This window comes from Gopherus flavomarginatus, chromosome 6 (assembly GCF_025201925.1).
Source record: "Gopherus flavomarginatus isolate rGopFla2 chromosome 6, rGopFla2.mat.asm, whole genome shotgun sequence".
NCBI lineage: Eukaryota > Metazoa > Chordata > Testudines > Testudinidae > Gopherus > Gopherus flavomarginatus.
Window position 1 is genome coordinate 18,312,138 of NC_066622.1, and position 18,301 is coordinate 18,330,438.

General features: G+C 40.7%; 1 protein-coding gene across 15 annotated transcripts in view; it reads right to left on the reverse strand.

Moving 5' to 3' along the window:
• The window catches only part of RAD18 (RAD18 E3 ubiquitin protein ligase), a 159,082-nt gene that overhangs the window by 56,286 nt on the left and 84,495 nt on the right, over positions 1-18,301 (reverse strand). For 14 of the 15 annotated variants that reach the window (XR_007774961.1, XR_007774959.1, XR_007774960.1 and 11 more), the window contains exon 11: positions 17,288-17,450. Coding sequence is in view for 12 of the 15 variants with exons in the window: in XM_050957459.1 (XP_050813416.1) it covers positions 17,288-17,450 (163 nt within the window). In the remaining 3 variants the exon portion in view is untranslated. Of the gene's footprint in view, positions 1-9,496; positions 9,556-17,287; positions 17,451-18,301 lie in introns of all 15 variants that reach the window. The other variant, XM_050957468.1, reaches the window with a different exon arrangement.

Sequence of the window (18,301 nt, forward strand, 5' to 3'; positions counted from 1 at the left end):
GGAGCATGTCCTTCCCTTGCTTGTCTCCGCTCCCCGCCTGGGCCCTGACTACTCTGCACTGCCCTGGACCCATCACGTTGCCCTGGGGGCTGCAGGGTTGGAGCAGCCTCCACGCTGCGCTCCCGGCCCCAGCCCATGTGCAAACGTGGGAGGAAGGAGGAATGCCTTGTGGTTGGGGAAGAGGTGGGGCCAGGGCTGGGATTTGGGGAGGGATCCAATGGGGGAAGGAGGGGGCGGAGTTGGAGTGGGGGGGGGATGAGAGCCCTTCCGGGCTCCGCCTGTGAGCTGGAGCGGAAGGGAAAATTGCTTGTTTGTCCAGTGTCCGCACCAAACATCGGTCGGGACATGGAACAAACAAGCAAATATTGGGACAGGCCCGATAAAATCGGGACATCTGGTCACCCTACCTTAGAGACTAACAAATGTATTTGGTCATAAGTGTTTGTGGGCTAAAACTCACTTCATCAGATGGATGGAGAGAAAAATACAGTAGGCAGCTATATATATTGCATCACTTGAAAAGACGAGAGTTGCCTTACCAAGTGGGATGTCAATGCTAACGAGGCCAATTCAATCAGGGTGGATGTTGCCCATTCCCAACAGTTGGCAAGAAGGTATGAGTATCAACAGATGGAAAATTACTTTTTGTAGTGACCCAGCCACTCCCAGTCTTTATTCAGGCCTAATTTGATGGAGTCAAGTTTGCAAATTAATTCCAGTTCTGCAGTTTCTCGCTGAAGTCCGTTTTTGAAGTTTTGCTGTTGAAGAATGGCCACTTTTAAGTCTGTTATTGAGTGTCAAGGGAGACTGAAGGGCTCTCCTACTGGTTTTTTAATGTTACAATTCTTAATGTCTGATGTGTACATTTATTCTTTTGCATAGAGACTGTCTGGTTTGGCCAATGTACATGGCAGAGGGTCATTGTTGGCACATGATGGCATATATCACATTAGCCCCACCATCAGTAATACATGTTCACCTGCACATCTACCACATCTACCGGACAGTAGGCTACCCCTCTGAAACCAGACATAATGAATGCTCACAGATTTTGGGTGCACAGTGAGGCACACGGCCAAACAATAGGTTTCTACGTATCTAGTATTATTGATGTTGTGAAGTGCATTATTGCTTTAAACAAAGGTTATGCCATGATAGAAAATCAACAGCTGATTAAAAAGAGAACATTTTTAATATAAAGGACAGAAAAATTGTTCTTATTTCAAAATAACATTAATTTTCACTGATAGAAAGTTTATTTCCAGGAAAACAGAACAGCAGCAGACGTGGCTGGACTGTTGTGTATTTCACATGTTGAGACTGAAGGCTAAAAATTCTTTACTTCCAACATACTCTTCAAATCTCTATCATGTTGCCTTCTAATCACATTACCACTACATTACCATCTAGCTGATCACTTCTGAACATAACCCCACTATGATTTCAACAAAAGAAAATGGAAATAAGGTTGTGGAACAAATATTGGCTACCAACACATTGTTCATGCCCCTATCTTTAGTCTGTCTTGTCTATTTAGATGGTAAGATCTGAGTGTCTCTAATTCTACAAAACCATCAAGGAGTCCGGTGGCACCTTAAAGACTAATAGATTTATTTGGGCATAAGCTTTCATGGGTAAAAAATCTCACTTTCTTCAGATGCATCTTTTTTCTCATCTGAAGAAGTGACATTTTTTACTCACAAAAGCTTATGCCCAAATAAATCTGTTAGTCTTTAAGGTGACACCAGATTCCTTGTTGGTTTTGTGGATACAGACTAACAAGGCTACTCCCGATACTCTCTAATTCTAGTATATAGCACAAAAGGATCCTGCACCTGGCTGGCCCATTGGCACTGCCATAATGAACATGATTAATAAGAGCAATTTTTAAATGGTAAATAGAGTCCAAAATATGGAGTAGGGATTATCCCTATGTTTTTCCTTCTTTAATTGGCAAAGTAAATTGCCCACTAATTAACAGCTACATAAGTGCTAAGTATTTATTATTAATTAGGCACAAGCTTTGCACCAATATTAAATACTCACACGGCACACATTTTGCCAACTAAATGCCTTCTTTTATCATGCCTGTTTTTAAAAATGACAAACCTAGTGCACTGTCATTATAACACAAGGATAGTAAAATATTTTTGACAGCTGGAAGACTGAGAACTTCTAGAATACATTTGGGAGCAGATACAGAACTCAGTGGTTTATGCCTCAGGTCAGTTAAAAGTTAATTATTCTACAAATGAAACATGATTGACCTCTGAGGAAAGATATAAACTTGATTTATAGAGCAGATACACAATTGGTTTCACATAGCTGTACTGTCATCATCTCACTGCGATCCACTCTCCCAATGACGTTTCAACACAGAACAGTATGTGGAAGAGGAACATAAAAATCTGTCAAGGGTTTACAGCAAAAGAGATAAAAGCTGTTAAATCTGTCTGATTATCTTTCCTACTGATTAACTATCAACTCAAAGATGACAAAAGTCATGGTCCAGATTCAACTGAGAAGTACTGCAACTACTCCAGGTGCATCCATCGATGATGTACCATTCAAGCTCACTGGCAAATTTTGTTACCTACACAGTTTTGTTTCACATAATGCAATGACTGATGACAACATTATGAAATGCACTGGGACAGCCAGAGGTGCCTTCAGAAAACTTCAGCATTGTGTTTTGAAACAAACACGGTGTAGAACTGCAAACAAAAATTGATGTTACCATGTTGTCGTCATACCACACTCCTCTATGGCCGAGATACATGGACTATTTATCAATGTCACATAAAATACTTGGACTAATTGAACGTACAATATCTACGGTAGTTAATGGGTATTAAATAGCAAGATTTGATTCCAAACACTGAGGTTCTTGAGTGCCAAAACATCATAAGCGGTGACACTTTTACAGTGAGAGCACAGCTGAGATGGTGCGCTGATGCGGTCTGCATGTCCAACAATAAAATACCAAAGGTTGCCTTCTATGGAGAATTGCACACTGGAACTTATTTTAGGAGCAGGCCAAGAAATCAATACAAAGACATTTTTCTGAAGGTAAACCTTTAATCTTCCAATGTTGACCTCAACACCTGGGAGCTCCCAGTTCATAACAAGGCCTCTGTATTTTGGACTGGAAGACTTCGAGAGTGCATAGACTGCTGCAATCAAGGAGAGATGTGCAAGGCATAAAAGATAAAAGCAATGTACATTCATCTACAATTCTTTACACCTGTGGCACTTGTGGACAGGGTTGCAGGTCCAAAATTGGTCCTTGATCTCATCACAGGATCTACAATAAGTGACTGTAGCTCATCTGTGCAATTCAGCAAGAGACTCGATCGTATCTTTTTTTTTTTTTTTTAAACCGAGTGTCCCTTTGACCAGACATTTTGTTTAGACGTTAGCAGAACTGTTGGTATCTGGTAAACATCATGTTTTCTAAATGAAAAGGGGCCTCCTACACTCCCTATATCCGCTTCTTAAGTTGGCAGACAAAAGCCCCAGTTCAGCAAAGTACTTCAGCACATGCTTAAGTGCTTTGCTAAATCTGTACATTGGAGGCTCATCTAAAGCACAAAAAGTTAATGCCAAGACTCCAGCTGACTTTAATAGGATTTGAATGAGGCCTTAATACCAGGGATCAGAAGCTCAGAACTTTAAATTGGTCCAGCTACACTGACTCCAATGAAGCTGCATTGATTTATACATTGGTTTTCAACTTTTTTTCCATTTGTGGACCCCTAAAAAATTTCAAATGGAGGTGCGGACCCCTTTTTTTAAATTTTAGCTATAGTCTGTGGACACCAGGGGTTTGCGGACCAGAGGTTGAAAACCACTGATTTATATGAACTGAAGATCTGTCTAAAAGTCTATTCACTCTCTTCAGTGAGAATTTCAAATTAAGTTGTCATATTTCATTACACACCTTAATAGCTTAGCCTATTGGTTAGCCACTCCAGAAAACATTAGATACAGAAGTACCTGATATTCCATTAACACACAAGTGCAACTGCTGTCACCATTAATGGGTGCCTCCCTCACATGGAGAGATTTTATAGAGTAGCTTTTTGTTTGTAAGCTCCTGCTTTCTGCCTTGGAGCTGCTCCCGGGAGCCTCCTGCTCACTGTGCAAGGGGGGGAGGGGGAAGAGTGGTGCTAATGTCAGGGTATCCACCTCCCCCCACTCCTGCTCCCCGTTCCTGAAACCCATCTCCACAGAGCAAAGCGGACACAGAACAGGGCTCAGGACAGAAGGAGCCTCCTGGCAGAAGCTGTTGTCTCAGCTCGTTCAACTTGTATTTAGAGTGGGGTCAGCGTAAAGGGGCAAAATGCATCTGTCTCTCTCTCTCCCTCTCACACAGGTGCATCTCTCTCTCTCTCACACACACACACACACACACACACACAGTGTCTCTCAGCCATCCTGTCTCCCCTCCCTCCATTCCTGCTCTCTTGTGCGAGTGTGAGGCTACATTAACGTGTTAACCCTTGAGGGCTCAGCCAAGTGCTAGTTCATCATTTAGCAGTAAGGCATTCTCTGGAAAATATCCCATTCTCTTCCACCCTCTGACTCCATCACCTCAAAAAATATAGTCTTATCAGGCGAAAAAAATTTCCCTGGAACCTAACCCCCTCATTTACATTAATTCTTATGGGGAAATTGGATTCGCTTAACATTGTTTCGCTTCAAGTAGCATTTTTCAGGAACGTAAATACAACACTAAGCGAGGAATTACTGTACCATACCTACTTATACAGAACACAGCAGTTCATGAAAGCTATATACATGACTTCATTTAATGCTGTTGGAAAAATTATCCTTTAAAACTCATGCATTTTTGTAGTTTTGTTCTTTTGGCATTTTAGTAATTGATGAAAAGAGACTGAACATGTTTGGATTTCTGTCATACTCCATAGTTACATATTTTATTAAAAATCTTTGGACATATATCAAGTGCCCTTTACTCTCATTTCCTCAGTTAAAAACATGAGTATATATATCTAGTATATCAGCAGATCAGTTCTAGTTAAACTAATAATGTACCAATTTCTATCACTGATACACCATGGTAGTATTAAAAGAAAAAAATTCAAGGACTAGTATTAAACATTTAGTTAAAAATACATTTTTATGAACTAACAATATAGGGGTAATTAAATTACCTGGAGTACAGTGCTTCATTACAAAAAAAAGATAGAAACCATACATTCTTTTAAACTTTAAGGGTCTTTTGCTCAAAAATCCTTCTCTCTCTATTACTCTCCTATAAATGTTTAACATGCAGGTTTGGACTTTGAAATGTACTCCATTGACTATCGCTAGATGATATCCTGATATAAAAAAAAAATGCAATACTCACAAAAATCATGGTCTTGCACAAAATATGCAATGATATTTAAATCAAAGAGCTAAATTATTCTTTTTTCTTAAAGACCTACTCCATTTATTCTTATCTGATTATACACCTCTACCTCGATATAACACTGTCCTCAGGAGTCAAAAAATCTTACCGCTTTATAGGTGAAACTGCGTTATATCAAACTTGATTTGATCCACCAGAGTGCGTAGCCCTGCCCCTCCTGGAGCGCTGCTTTACCGTGTTATATCGAGGTAGGAGGTGTATATTAACCCTATAGTTTCAAGAATGAGATGGGATACTTTAATTTTATGCTAACTACATTACCATACTATTACATTCCACCATACATTACCACCACCTTACACCGAAGGACATGGGGGTATAAAGAATCTTGCCTTGCATCTTCCTTCAAATGTGATTAAGAGTTGTGTTTTAATTCATATGAAGCATGAATAAACAGTAGCAAGAGGTATAAATCATGGTCTAGCACAGTTTTCCTAACACTGTACCTCCCTAAACCCTGGGTATCAAACAGAAAATGCTACACCATGTTGAATTTAATGCAATGCACGTATTCTGGTAAATAAGACTTTGAATGTCAATAGCCTTTTTGACTTTAAAAATATACCTTTGGGGCAGCCAGTTAAGCTGACAGAATATACAGTAAATACAGAGGTGACTATTCAAAAAAAAGCCTGTTTTCCTTAAAATGAATCCAGGTGCTCCTTCCCAATATTTACTATAGGAAATACCTTGAGTACTACAACACTGAAGCTGCCCAAATGTAAATATTTATTTAGGGCTAGATCAGGGATGGGCAAACTACGGCTCACAGGCTGTGTCTGGCCCATCAGATGTTTTAATTCGGCCCTCAAGCTCCAGTTGTGGAGCAGGGTCAGGGGCTTGCCTGTTCCATGCATGTTGTGGCTCCGTATGGCTCCCGGAAGCAGTGGCATGTCCCTTCCCCTTCCACCCCCCCGGCTCCTACATGTAGGGGCAGCCAGAGGGCTCCGCACACTGCCTCCATCCCCAAGCGCTGCCCTTACAACTTCCATTGGCCAGGCCCAGAGCCGCCTGGCCAGTGCCATGCAGGAGCCAGAGGGGGGGGGACATGCCACTGCTTCTGGGAACTGCTTAAGGTAAGCACCACCCAGAGCCTGCACCCCAGCCCCCCTCCTGTGCCCAACTCCCTGCCCCAGCCCTGATCCCCCTCCCGCCCTCTGAACCCCTTGGTCCCAGCCCAGAGCACCTTCCTGCACCCCAAACTCCTCATCCCCAGCCCCACCCCAGAGCCCGCACTCACAGCTGGGGCCCTCACCACCCCCAACACCCTGCCCCAGCAAAGAGCCCCTCCCACACCTTTAAATCCTCATTTCTGGCCCCACCCCAGAGCCTGCACCCCAGACAGAGCCCTCACCCCCTCCCGCACCCCAACCCCCAATTTTGCAAGCATTGGTGGCCTGCCATACAATTACCATACCCAGATGTGGCCCTTGGGCCAAAATGTTTGCCCACCCCTGGGCTAGACCATCCTTAGCCTGGACGCAACTGAGCAGGAGGAGTGTCCATACTCTTCCCCCGCACAGCTGGATGAGAGCTGAATGTATTGCTGTTCTGGATGTAGGGAAGAGAGTAATCCAAAGTTCCTCATTGCTAGCAGGTAGTCAGGGCAAACCACAAGTGTGGGCAGCATGCCTCACCCCAAAAAGGAAGCAAGAGAGGAACAGTGACAATTCCTTATTGATGCTCCTCCTGGGGTGATACTGCTAGGTGCTAACTCATAATCAGGCTTGAGTCTAAATTTCAAATTAGCCCCCATTTACTTAAGGTCCACCACTGTAAGGAGCAAGCAAAAGGCAGCAAAGCAAATTGAGAAACTGCTCCAGACACTGACCTAAGAAAGATTGGCACAAAAAGCAGTCTTCTGAGGTGCAAGAACTCTGTAGGTTCAGGCCTAAAACCAAGGGTAGGCTGAAAACACAGTTGCAGCATTAGACTCCTCAAGGGGCAAAAAGAACAGACAGGCTTGGATTTAGTACTAGCATTTCTGTTTTAGATTATCTCTCAGAGTGACTGAGAGGAAGAGCAAGGGCGAAGGGAGCCCAAGTGAGATAGCAGCTTTTTGCATCTTTGGCTGCGATATTTTCCTAACAGTCTCCACTTGCTAAGTCAGGGGAGATGGGAGGGAGGGAGTTGTTTTAAAATAACCAAAATTTATGATGTGTGTTTTCTTGCAAGGGAAAGTGGTGGTCTGTACAATCTTTGTGGCTTTCTCAGAAAAACATATTTGGTAGCTATTTAAAGTGCAGTTTGGAGACAGGAATGTACTGCTGGCAATGGCAGTTGTCTTGCACGTATCTGCAGCCATTTATGCACTTCATTTAAACCTTTTTTTGTTAGTATCAGTCTTGCTCCAGGTCTGCTGAAAAGACAAAGAAATTACAATGTGTGGTACTCAAGGGTACTCCAGACACTGTCTAGTTGCCTGAATGTGTGTATATTGCTTTAACATACAACTTGGCCAAATTTTTTAAGATCGTTTTGAACCACTGCAATACCCGATTGTTCAGGTTCATGATCTTAAATAGCACAATAACCTGCATTAAAAAACAAACAAGAAATATCCCCAAAGCAGGAAAGATGAGGAAAAGCAGAAAATATTTCTGAAAAATACAGTTCTTTGGAAACTCTAGTTACTCTGAGACAATTCAACATGGAGCTGGATCAAAGAGTAAATCACTGGCAACTACTAAATATTTATTTTTATAAAGAAGGTCCAGATAATTACAATGGATACCTCCTGCTGTTCACATCTGTGAGATTATGGGTACAGTTCAAGAATTTACGGGTATTTTTTATTGTGTTTTTGCACTTGAGAGTAAATTTAGTTCCCATAAAAGGGAGGGACAAAAACCACTCTCTTTGGCTAGGCATAATGCATCCATATACTCCTCCAGATTGGGACTGTAAAGTACATTTAGATTATTAGTAACAGCAACACTAATATCATTTACAAGACTTTCTTACAGCAAGTACTGAAGTTTATACATTTAAAACTTCAAATATACAACTTCAAATGTGCTGAGCAGCTCTGCAGAAGAACTTCAGAAAAACTGGAGGAATCATCTCTTACACCTCACATATTCCAGAAGGGACCATCTGAAACAAAAAATCATCACATACTCCCACCCACAGGAAACTGCTTTTACCAAACAAACAAGGACATTCCACCAGTGAAGTAGATCGCATCATGGAACGGGCTACCCAAATACCCCAAGGAAACCTGCTTCAATACAGAAAAAAGCCTTCTGACTACACTACCCTAGTTGTTACCTACAGCCCCATGCTAGAACCCATTCGGGGCATCATTAAACAACTACAACTCATACTCAACAGGGACCACACCGCAAAAGAAATATTTTCAGAACCTCCTCTTCTGGCATTCAAACAACACACCTCAGCCTCATCACGCTCATCATCAGAAGCAAACTCCCCACACACCAGGGCCCAACAACTCAAAGCAGCACCAGACCCTGTCAGAAAAACAAATGCAAAACCTGCTAACATATGTCCACTGTTACAATGACAAATACTCCCCACAACACAACTTTCAAGATACAGGGTCCTATACATGCCTATCACAACATGTGGTGCACCTCATCCAGCACACTAAATGCCTCAACAACAATCTGCATGATACTAGACCAGGGGTCGGCAACCTTTCAGAAGTAGTGTGCCGAATCTTCATTTATTCACTCTAATTTAAGGTTTCAGGTGCCAGTAATACATTTAACATTTTTAGAAGGTCTCTTTCTATAAGTCTATAATATATAACTCTATTGTTGTATATAAATTAAATAAGTTTTTTTAAATGTTTAAGAAGCTTCATTTAAAATTAAATTAAAATGCAGAGCCGCCTCAACTGGTGGCCATGACCCATGCAGTGTGAGTGTTGCTGAAAATCAGCTTGCGTGCCACCTTCGGCACGCGTGCCATAGGTTGCCTACCCCTGTACTAGGCCATCATTATACTTTTGAATGACCTCACACAGAAAAAAAGTACAAACACACCATACCACCTGTGGGAAAACACTTTTCACAAAACGATCACTCCATATCTGACCTCTCAGTCCTCGTTCTCAAAGGAAATCTGCACAACACCGCAAAGGATGAGCCTGGAAGCTGCAAATTCATAACTTTATAAGACACTAAAAATCAAGGTCTTAATAAAGACACTATTTATGGTTTATTACAACAATCTGTAACCTGCTAATGTCCCCTTTTTTGTCCTGTGATTGCAGGGGTGTTAATATGCAACTTAACCTTAGAATATGTTGACTACTTATGCTAAACAATTTGTTCCATCTTTAGTGTAATGCTTAGAATACATTTCCCAGAGCTGAAGAAGTTGGTCCAATAAAAGATATTACCTCACTCACCCTGCCTCTCTATTTAAAACTTAATGCAGAAAGAGGAATACAGAAAATGGCTTGGCAGGAGAGAAAACAAAGGAGGCGTTGAAATATCAGGTACTCACAAAAACAACGAGGAGTCCGGTGACACCTTAAAGACTAACAGATTTATTTGGGCATAAGCTTTTGTGGGTAAAAAACCCACCTCCATGCATCCGATGAAGCGGGTGTTTATCCACAAAAGCTCATGCTCCAATACATCTGTTAGTCTATAAGATGCCACAGGACTCTCTGCTCCACTTCGTCAGATACTCTTTGTTGTTTTTGTGGATCCTACTAACACAGCTACCCTCTGATACTTGACATCAGGCACTCAACCATTCTGTGCCAATTTAAATTTAATACACTTTTCCTATCAACCCTGTAAATTTGGGAAATGCTCAATGTTTGAGGAACAAATAAACAAACAGAAGGACAAAGCAATTTTGCAAAGCACTTTCTGAAAAGTGTGAAAAGTCAAAACAACGTAGACAATATTCCAGCTTAAATACTTACGCTGAAATGCTTGTACAGTATATTTTATTTTTGAATACAGTTTGTCTATTATAAAAAATAGCACAATAAAAGTAGATTAAATTTGTCTTCGCTACACAGTGACTTTAACAGAAGGTACTACTCTATAAAACAGACCATTTTAATAAATCTGTCTGTAAATGGATTTACATACAGTAACTAGTGCATTTTTTAAAAAAAGTTGTCTGTAATTCGGCAGTCTCATTATTAAATACTGTTGAGCGTGCAAGTACAGTAAAGCAATTAAACACATGCCCAGTTTACATTAAACTATTTTCAACATTAATATACATAGAAAGTGGGATTAAACAAACTTTCATGGCAGCCATTTAAACTGGTGTTTTCACTATTTTGATTATCTTCAACCATTGTTACTATATGTGGAATGTTATATACTCCAAAGAGGTTTTGGTTTTGAACTAGCTACTTATCTGCAAATCATCTCTATGATCTTAGAAGGCATGAAAAGATCCAACAAGGATAATCATCAGAATGGACAATAGGAAATAAGAAGAACTGATAAACTAAATGAGATTAAAAATGACAGTAATCAACATTATTCTGATTTTTAATAGGTCTATGTTGTTAATATCTCCTCTATTAATCTGCAAATATTAAAATTTCTTGGATTAAGAAACATAGCTTCATTTTTCCATTAACCTGTCAAGCTACATAAGCTAAAGTATAATTCCAGTTTGGATTTTTAAAAGTAAAAAAGTAAAATAAAATGTACTTTTCTTGACAAGAACATTTGAATATATGTAGGTTCAGTTATCCAAACAAAGGCAGGTCAGTTGACTAAATTATTTCCCTAAACATAGGTTAACAGAAATTCTAAGAGTGAACAGAAGGCAGCACATCTCATTTGAGAGGCAAGAATGATTGCAATCTATTCATTCCCAGCCATTTGTTTACAGAAAACTTGCTTGGTTTTTAAGTGTAGGCATAAAGAATTATCTTACAGTTCTCCAGAGAAGGCTTCATACTTTACTCTGAGCTACAGTGATCTTACTAATCAGCAATACAAATCACACCTGCATAAATTATTGACAAAAACAGTTTTACATAAGCATCATTCCTAGGGATTAACAATCTTCTAAAGACAGTGAACGAAACATCTGTTCCTCAACTATTCCGCAAATTTACATTGAAAAAAGTTTTCAAGAATACCAAATTCCTCCCCCAACCCCCTCCAAATCTTCTACATATTTCACAGTCTCATGTGTTTTTATTTATAGTGATTTTTACTGTGTCTCTCCAAAAATCAAACCAGCAAAAGAAGTGAAGGTCACAAACAAAGCTTGAATGAAAGTGCTGACTACATATATGTATGTGAGGATAAAAGCTATGGACTAAGATCATCTGCATATAGTTTATGCTAAACTAATTAAAAATATGAAAGATATGCTGTCATAGCTGGGCTGGCCCTTTAAGAGTGGTTGGTCTTAGCTCAGCCTGTGATAGCTCAGCTACCACCTCACTTCCCTACAAGCTGATCAATGCAACCATTACATTCATCTGGGGAAGAGCAGAGTGAGTTCCATGAAAGGGCTGGGATAGCTCAGTTTAGGAGGGTATCTGCAGCAGAGAGCTTAACTCTGTGATTGACCCAGAAGGGGGCTCTTGTGCCAAGCCCTGGAAAAGACTAAACCCCAGGAAGACAGCCTGGAGATGACCAGACTGAGGGGAAAGGACTTCAGAGAAGAAGCCCTGCAGGGTCAGCACTCTGAGACAGCAGGGCAGACCAGGATGGGCAGAAGACCTTTTTGTTTCATGCTTTTTGGACTTCACTAGACACTGCTACCTGACAGGTCCTCCCTGAGAGGACTCAGGTCTGTTGCAGAATTATTGTTGGGACTAAAGTGGGAAACAGAGACAGAGCCACTGCCACAGGGGACACAAGGGGGTGCAGAGTGGGCATACTGCCCAATATGCAAATAAAATTGTAAAGGCCTCTTCCAGCAAATCGTGCAATACTTCGCCAGCTCAGATTTTTGTGCATGCACGCACGGTCAGATCAGCTACTCCATTCACATTTCAAGTACAGATGGCAATTTTACTGGCTATTCGACAATGCATGGTTACCTACATGCCAGCCTATCAACATGAGCTACTTTTAATAGTGCTTCATTTGTGGGTAGCCTCAATGACTAGAGAGGGACTACTTGTGGAGTAAGGTATTACTCAGCATGAGTAAGGGTGACAAACGGGAACCTATGCAATTAGAGGAGATAGCAGAACAGACTTATAAATTGAACTTATAATAATCACTACTTCAGCTTGGCAGGTGGGCCAACACTTTCTAAAACAGGGGTGGGCAAACTACAGCCTGTGGCCCTCTAGACCATGCACCACTCCCAGAAGCAGCCAGCACCACATCTCTGCGGCTCCTGGTGGAAGGGGGTGGGCAGAGGGCTCCATGCTCTGCCCTTGCCTGTGGGTACCTCCCTCGAAGCTCCCATTGGCCGGGAACAGGGAATTGCGGCTAATGGGAGCTTCAGGGGAGGCACTCACAGGCAAGGGCAGCGTGCACAGCCCTCTGCTCCTCCTCCCCCAGAAACTGCAGGGACATGGTGTGGGAGTGGCGCAGCACAGGGCCAGGGCAGCCTGCCCTTGCCCCAGCGCGTGACACTGCCACCTCAGAGCCACTTCAGGTCAGCGGTGCCAGGCCGAAACCCAAACCCTTCCTGCATCCCACACCCCAACCCCCTGCCCTGAGCCCCCTGCCACACCCTGCACCGCAACCCCCTGCCCTGAGCTCCTTGCCACACCTCGTACCCCTCCTCTGCCCCAACCCCTTACCCTGAGTCCCTTCCTGCACAACGCACCCTCTCCCACACCCCGCACCCCAACCCCCTGCCCCAACTCTGCATGTAATTTCCCCCCCAATGTGGCCCTCGGGCCAAAAAGTTTGCCCATCCTTGTTCTTAAAGGTTTAGCTACCTGATATAGCTAGACCGTATCATGGTCAGAATTCACCCAAAAAGCATACTGCATATAGGGAGTCTCCGATATACGTCTCCCCCTTATCTGTCATTTCGTATGTCCGTCGATCATCAATAGGGGAACGTGTCCCGTTTCCCGTCGGTCCCAATCCACAAATCCATCACTTCACCTTTTGTGTGGCTTTTCTTTGGGTGCTTCCTTCGACGGCTAGGAAACTCTAGGACAGAGGTGGAGGAGTGGAGATGGGGCGCACTCAGAGGAGTGGGCAGAACTGGGTGGAAAGAGGCGGGGGGGCAGGAAGATGCAGGATGGGCCATTATTTCTGATGCGGAAAAATTCCCCGGTATCCACCATTTCAGTATCCATCGCCCTTTTCAGGAACACAACCCTGACGTATACCAAGGACCCGCTGTAACAGCCCACTACACATGAACAAAAGACAAACACAACAAACTGTTGTCCAACCCTACAGTTTTTGCTACTACACATTCTACAATTCCTTATTTTCAATATTTTCTTTAATTAAATAAAGAAGAACTGAAATTTAATTTTTGATTATTGTTTGCTGCTGAATTTTCAGTACTTTTAAGCAATGAACAAGAACAACGCAGCGTGTTTCCAGTTAAGGTGTGAAAGCACACGTAAAACGTAAACAGGAGAGTAACTTCACTGAAGGCAAGATCCTAAAATTCCTACATGAAGTAAAGTCCACACTGACATAAAAGGCTGCAGTAGAGGGCCCTAAGGTCTAAGGCATATCTTAACATCAAACTTGCAATAAAACAGAAATGTATGGTAAAGAAAATTAATGAGCCATTACATGCTATTCCTGCCTCTCAAGAAAAGCCTTTTCATTCTAAAAAGATTAAAATTCCAGATTTGCTGGGGCTGTTAATGCCAAACAGTTAGCCTGAAATCAAGAAAATAAAATGAGTAAAACAGATGAGAATTAGGCACTATTTTTTCCATTCATTAGTCTGATTTCCCTCCTATCTACTTTGTAGAATTAAAACAATAAGTCCTGGGGCAGTTATAGTAGCAGTAACGTTAAGGGAAAGGGATCCCCCTTTGAGATGTGTGCTTGTAAAACCTGACCCTCAACATGAACTTCTTAGAACCGAACCATCACCAACCCTTGTGAACAGACTTCCAATTTGTAAACTGTACAGAAACTGAACCTATGGGGTTCATGCTGCAACACATTTACCCAAAACCCTTTGTCAACTACAGCTCAGTGATGTCCCCCAGGGCTTCAGGTTTGAAACACAAGGCTTCAGGAAAGAAGGAGACAGATGAAGCCAAAACAAATAACACACAAAAATGCCAGTAAAGCAGGGCTGACTCCAGCAGCAAAGGCGAGAGAAAAAGCTGGTAAGAGGAAAAACAGTGGAGCTGGATCATTTGTAGGTCATAGAAGTAAGAGGTTCCCACTAGCAGATGGAAGGGGAGGGACTACCCCTCAGCCAGGGCCAGTGGCAACAAAACCTCTGATGACTAGGAGAAGAAACAGAAGACAAATGGTACAATTAAAAGTCATGCTCATTATTTACCCAAAGCAAGGCTTTTGCTGAGAATGTAAAAAATGTAAAAGAAAGGTCAAAGCTTGATCCTCCCTTAGGTATGCATCACTGTATAACTTACAAAATAGGCTACTGATCCTGTGCATGCAAGTACAAAAGCTAATTTAAAAGCTACGTGGCAATGTGCAACAGCTTATCCGAAGGCAAAAATGAATCCTTTCAATTCATCTCAGTTGTCTTTAGTCAGCAAGTGGTGAGGGAAAGAAAGTATTCTCTTCAGTGAGTTTGCATAATGTCAGATCCAGCTAAACTATTGTACAAATTGTTTAGCTCATAGAAAGTCAAAAGATATAATTAGTCATTGTCTCATACGTATCGCTGATAAAAAATTAAAGCAACATGTAACAGCATACTTAGCAAGATATGAAAATGACCCTTTTACTCTCACTAGCATCTCCAGATAAACAAATTGTGAATACAAGTCTCCAGCATTCATGATTCATTTTAACAAAGCTCTGAAAATGCTTAATGGGTTTCTTTCAATAAAGTAATCAAGAAAAATAAGTTTAAAGCAACAGCTTCAAGATGCTCCTAGACCATATTAAGCTACAGGTTTATAGGAATGTTCCTTATAACATCAGAACTTCATAACTATCTGGGGGGAGCTTCAGAGAAGGCCACTTTATATAATTGTTTTAATTGCAATTTTTTCATATAAAGATGTACTGAGAGCCACACAGAGGTAATGAGCCATTTTTTTAAATTACTTTCATTCACAAGGGAAACCCACAATTCAGACGCTCTGCTCAGTGATTTACAATTCATTCTTATTGTTCTAGAACATATCTGTCTATCAGGTGTGTTGGTCCCAGGACGTTAGAGAGACACAAGGAGACTGAGATAATATATTTTATTGGACCAACTTCTGTTAGTGAGAGAAACAAGCTTAAGCTTACTATAAAAATAGTAAATGAAACAATGAATTCACACTACTGTGGCTCTTTAGGGTAATGCTGATCACTGATTTGTCTCCTGAATCACTGAGGTCTGAATATCACTGCCCTGGAGCCTTTTCATATGGATCCCATCTGACTAGTCATTTAACAAATACCACAATTTTTTTTTAAATCACTTTTTATGGAAGGAACTCTATTTCCCCCAATATTTCTTCCTCCTCTTCTGGGAAACATGTTCTGTTGCTAGCATCTATCCCATATTCTTCTTTTTACACAGTAAGGCAAAGAATTTAATTCCCCTTGCATGAATTAAAATGTTTGACTTCAATTTTCTTTTCCATCATTAAATTGCTTGTCATCCCTTGGAAAACCTACTGTGTCCATATCCCTCACTACATTGTTCCTTAAGTGAGCGAATGTCTCATTGCCTAAAAGGGTAAGACAAACAATCTTACTTTTATTCTCCATGTTTGTGTTGAGGGTTTCTGTTTTTAGTCACAATTCATGTCATTCTGTAAATTTGCTAATTCTCCATTGTACCAGATATTTTATATCACTGAATTAGTTTTTTAAAAACCTCTATTGTCCATACACAGTTGTGTTACTTCTAGATGGCAGTAATATGGGAAAGCAGCATGGTCTTGTGAGGGTTAGGAGCTGTGTGGCCTAATTCTCAGCTTCGATTGACTTCAAGAGAACTTGAGAATGCACAGCACCTTTGAAAGCCATGCCAACTGAATTTTTTACCAATGTTTCCACAGACTACTTCTTGAGCAACCATGGGCAAGCCACTTAAAGGAACAATAAGGCTCAGAGTTTATCTGTAAAACAGATATATTTCCCTACTTAACATGGAGGGAAAATTGTTTGCATGGTACTTTGAGAAACCTCAGATAAAAGGTGAGATAAAAAGGAGCATTTAAAATGTCTGCTATACATTAAAATTAAATTGCCAGTATAACTATTTCCTTTGAAAGCATGTCTTCACTTACAAAAGCAACCTGGCCAGACAGTATATTGAACTTTATAAATGATTACTTAACAGACACCCCCAGATAGTTCTATAAGATCATAGAGACATCAAAAACTAAACTAGAAAGACACACAAACTAAACTAGAAAGACACACAACTCTGACATAGGAATGGATGGCATATTAATTCTTAGACAGAAAACATCCTAAACAGGCACTCAACATCAAATAATGGAAAGGACTTGTCAGAAAATCTGGTTTCACGTTAGCAAAGTAATTCATTGTCAATAAAAAAAAATGAGTCTTCTCAGAAATATATAACTATTTGAAAATGCACAAGTTTGTTACATTACTTGTAATTAATTGATCCCCCAATTTAAAGATACAAAAAGGGACTCATTGCCAAGAAGCTGAAATAAAAACACAGAGAAAGGCAGCATTTTGCTGCTATCACAAGTCTTCCCATCTTTGTTGTCAGGGCTATCATGAGATACATAAGGAAGAAAAGATCAATATAAATCGGTATGCCACTAACCTCCTTGCTGATCCTGATGACTCTGAGAATGGAGGAGAAAGAGATTCTGAGCCCTCAGCCAAATTATAGGATTTGCTTGTGTCAGAATCAGGTATTTCGGCTTTAGGTAACTGATCTGTTACAAAGGTCTGGTCAGTGCAATATTTTTTAATATTCTGTTCTCCTAGCAGAAATAATACAAGACAGAGATTAATACCTGGTAGAGTGTTTAGTTTCCTTTTTATGTCTTTTTCTGTTTGTTATTCTCTAGCTTGGAAAAACTCCAAAAAAATTTAAATCATATTTCAAACGTATTTCCTCCCCTCCTTTGACTACCTATGCCAGACTTCTATCACTGTTTCAATAAACTGCATAATTCTTCCTCACCATAGTAAACACCCACCATGAACCAGAGATAACAGCAACATTTGTCCAATATCTATTTTAAGCGAGGGTAAGAGAAATTGCCAGGGCTGTGTATGTGCAGTTGTCTCCAATCACAGGAACTGACACTATATTTTAAAAATTAGCAAATACTCAAAATGTGGCAGCTTTGTTTTCTGGTGTCCAGTATAAATTCACTTTATATCATTACAGGCCACAGTTTTATAACTTAGAAGTTTGACAGCTCAAGGTAATAAGGTGGCTGTAAATAAAACTAAGCTAATGATTTGCCAATGCCCCTGGAAAGACAGAAAAGTCAACATACTGACTTTTTTGGTTTTTTTTAAGTTAAGGAAGCATGTCTAGGAAATACTATTCTAAACCCATTCTATTATTTTATATTTGACAAATATTTTTATCAGTAGTTACCCCCAAGTGATTCCCTTTGCCATTCCAGAGGGACAGAGATATCCATTATTCCCTAGAAAATATTATAAAGAAACTAAATTGTTTTTATACCTTTTCTACACTCATTTTCCAACGTAGTTATGCCCATATTAAAACCATGCTTAGAAACAATACTCAAAACCTACTAAGCATTAGTCCCTACTATGGTAATTTGCAATAACAAGTGTCCTGCAAATACAGGAG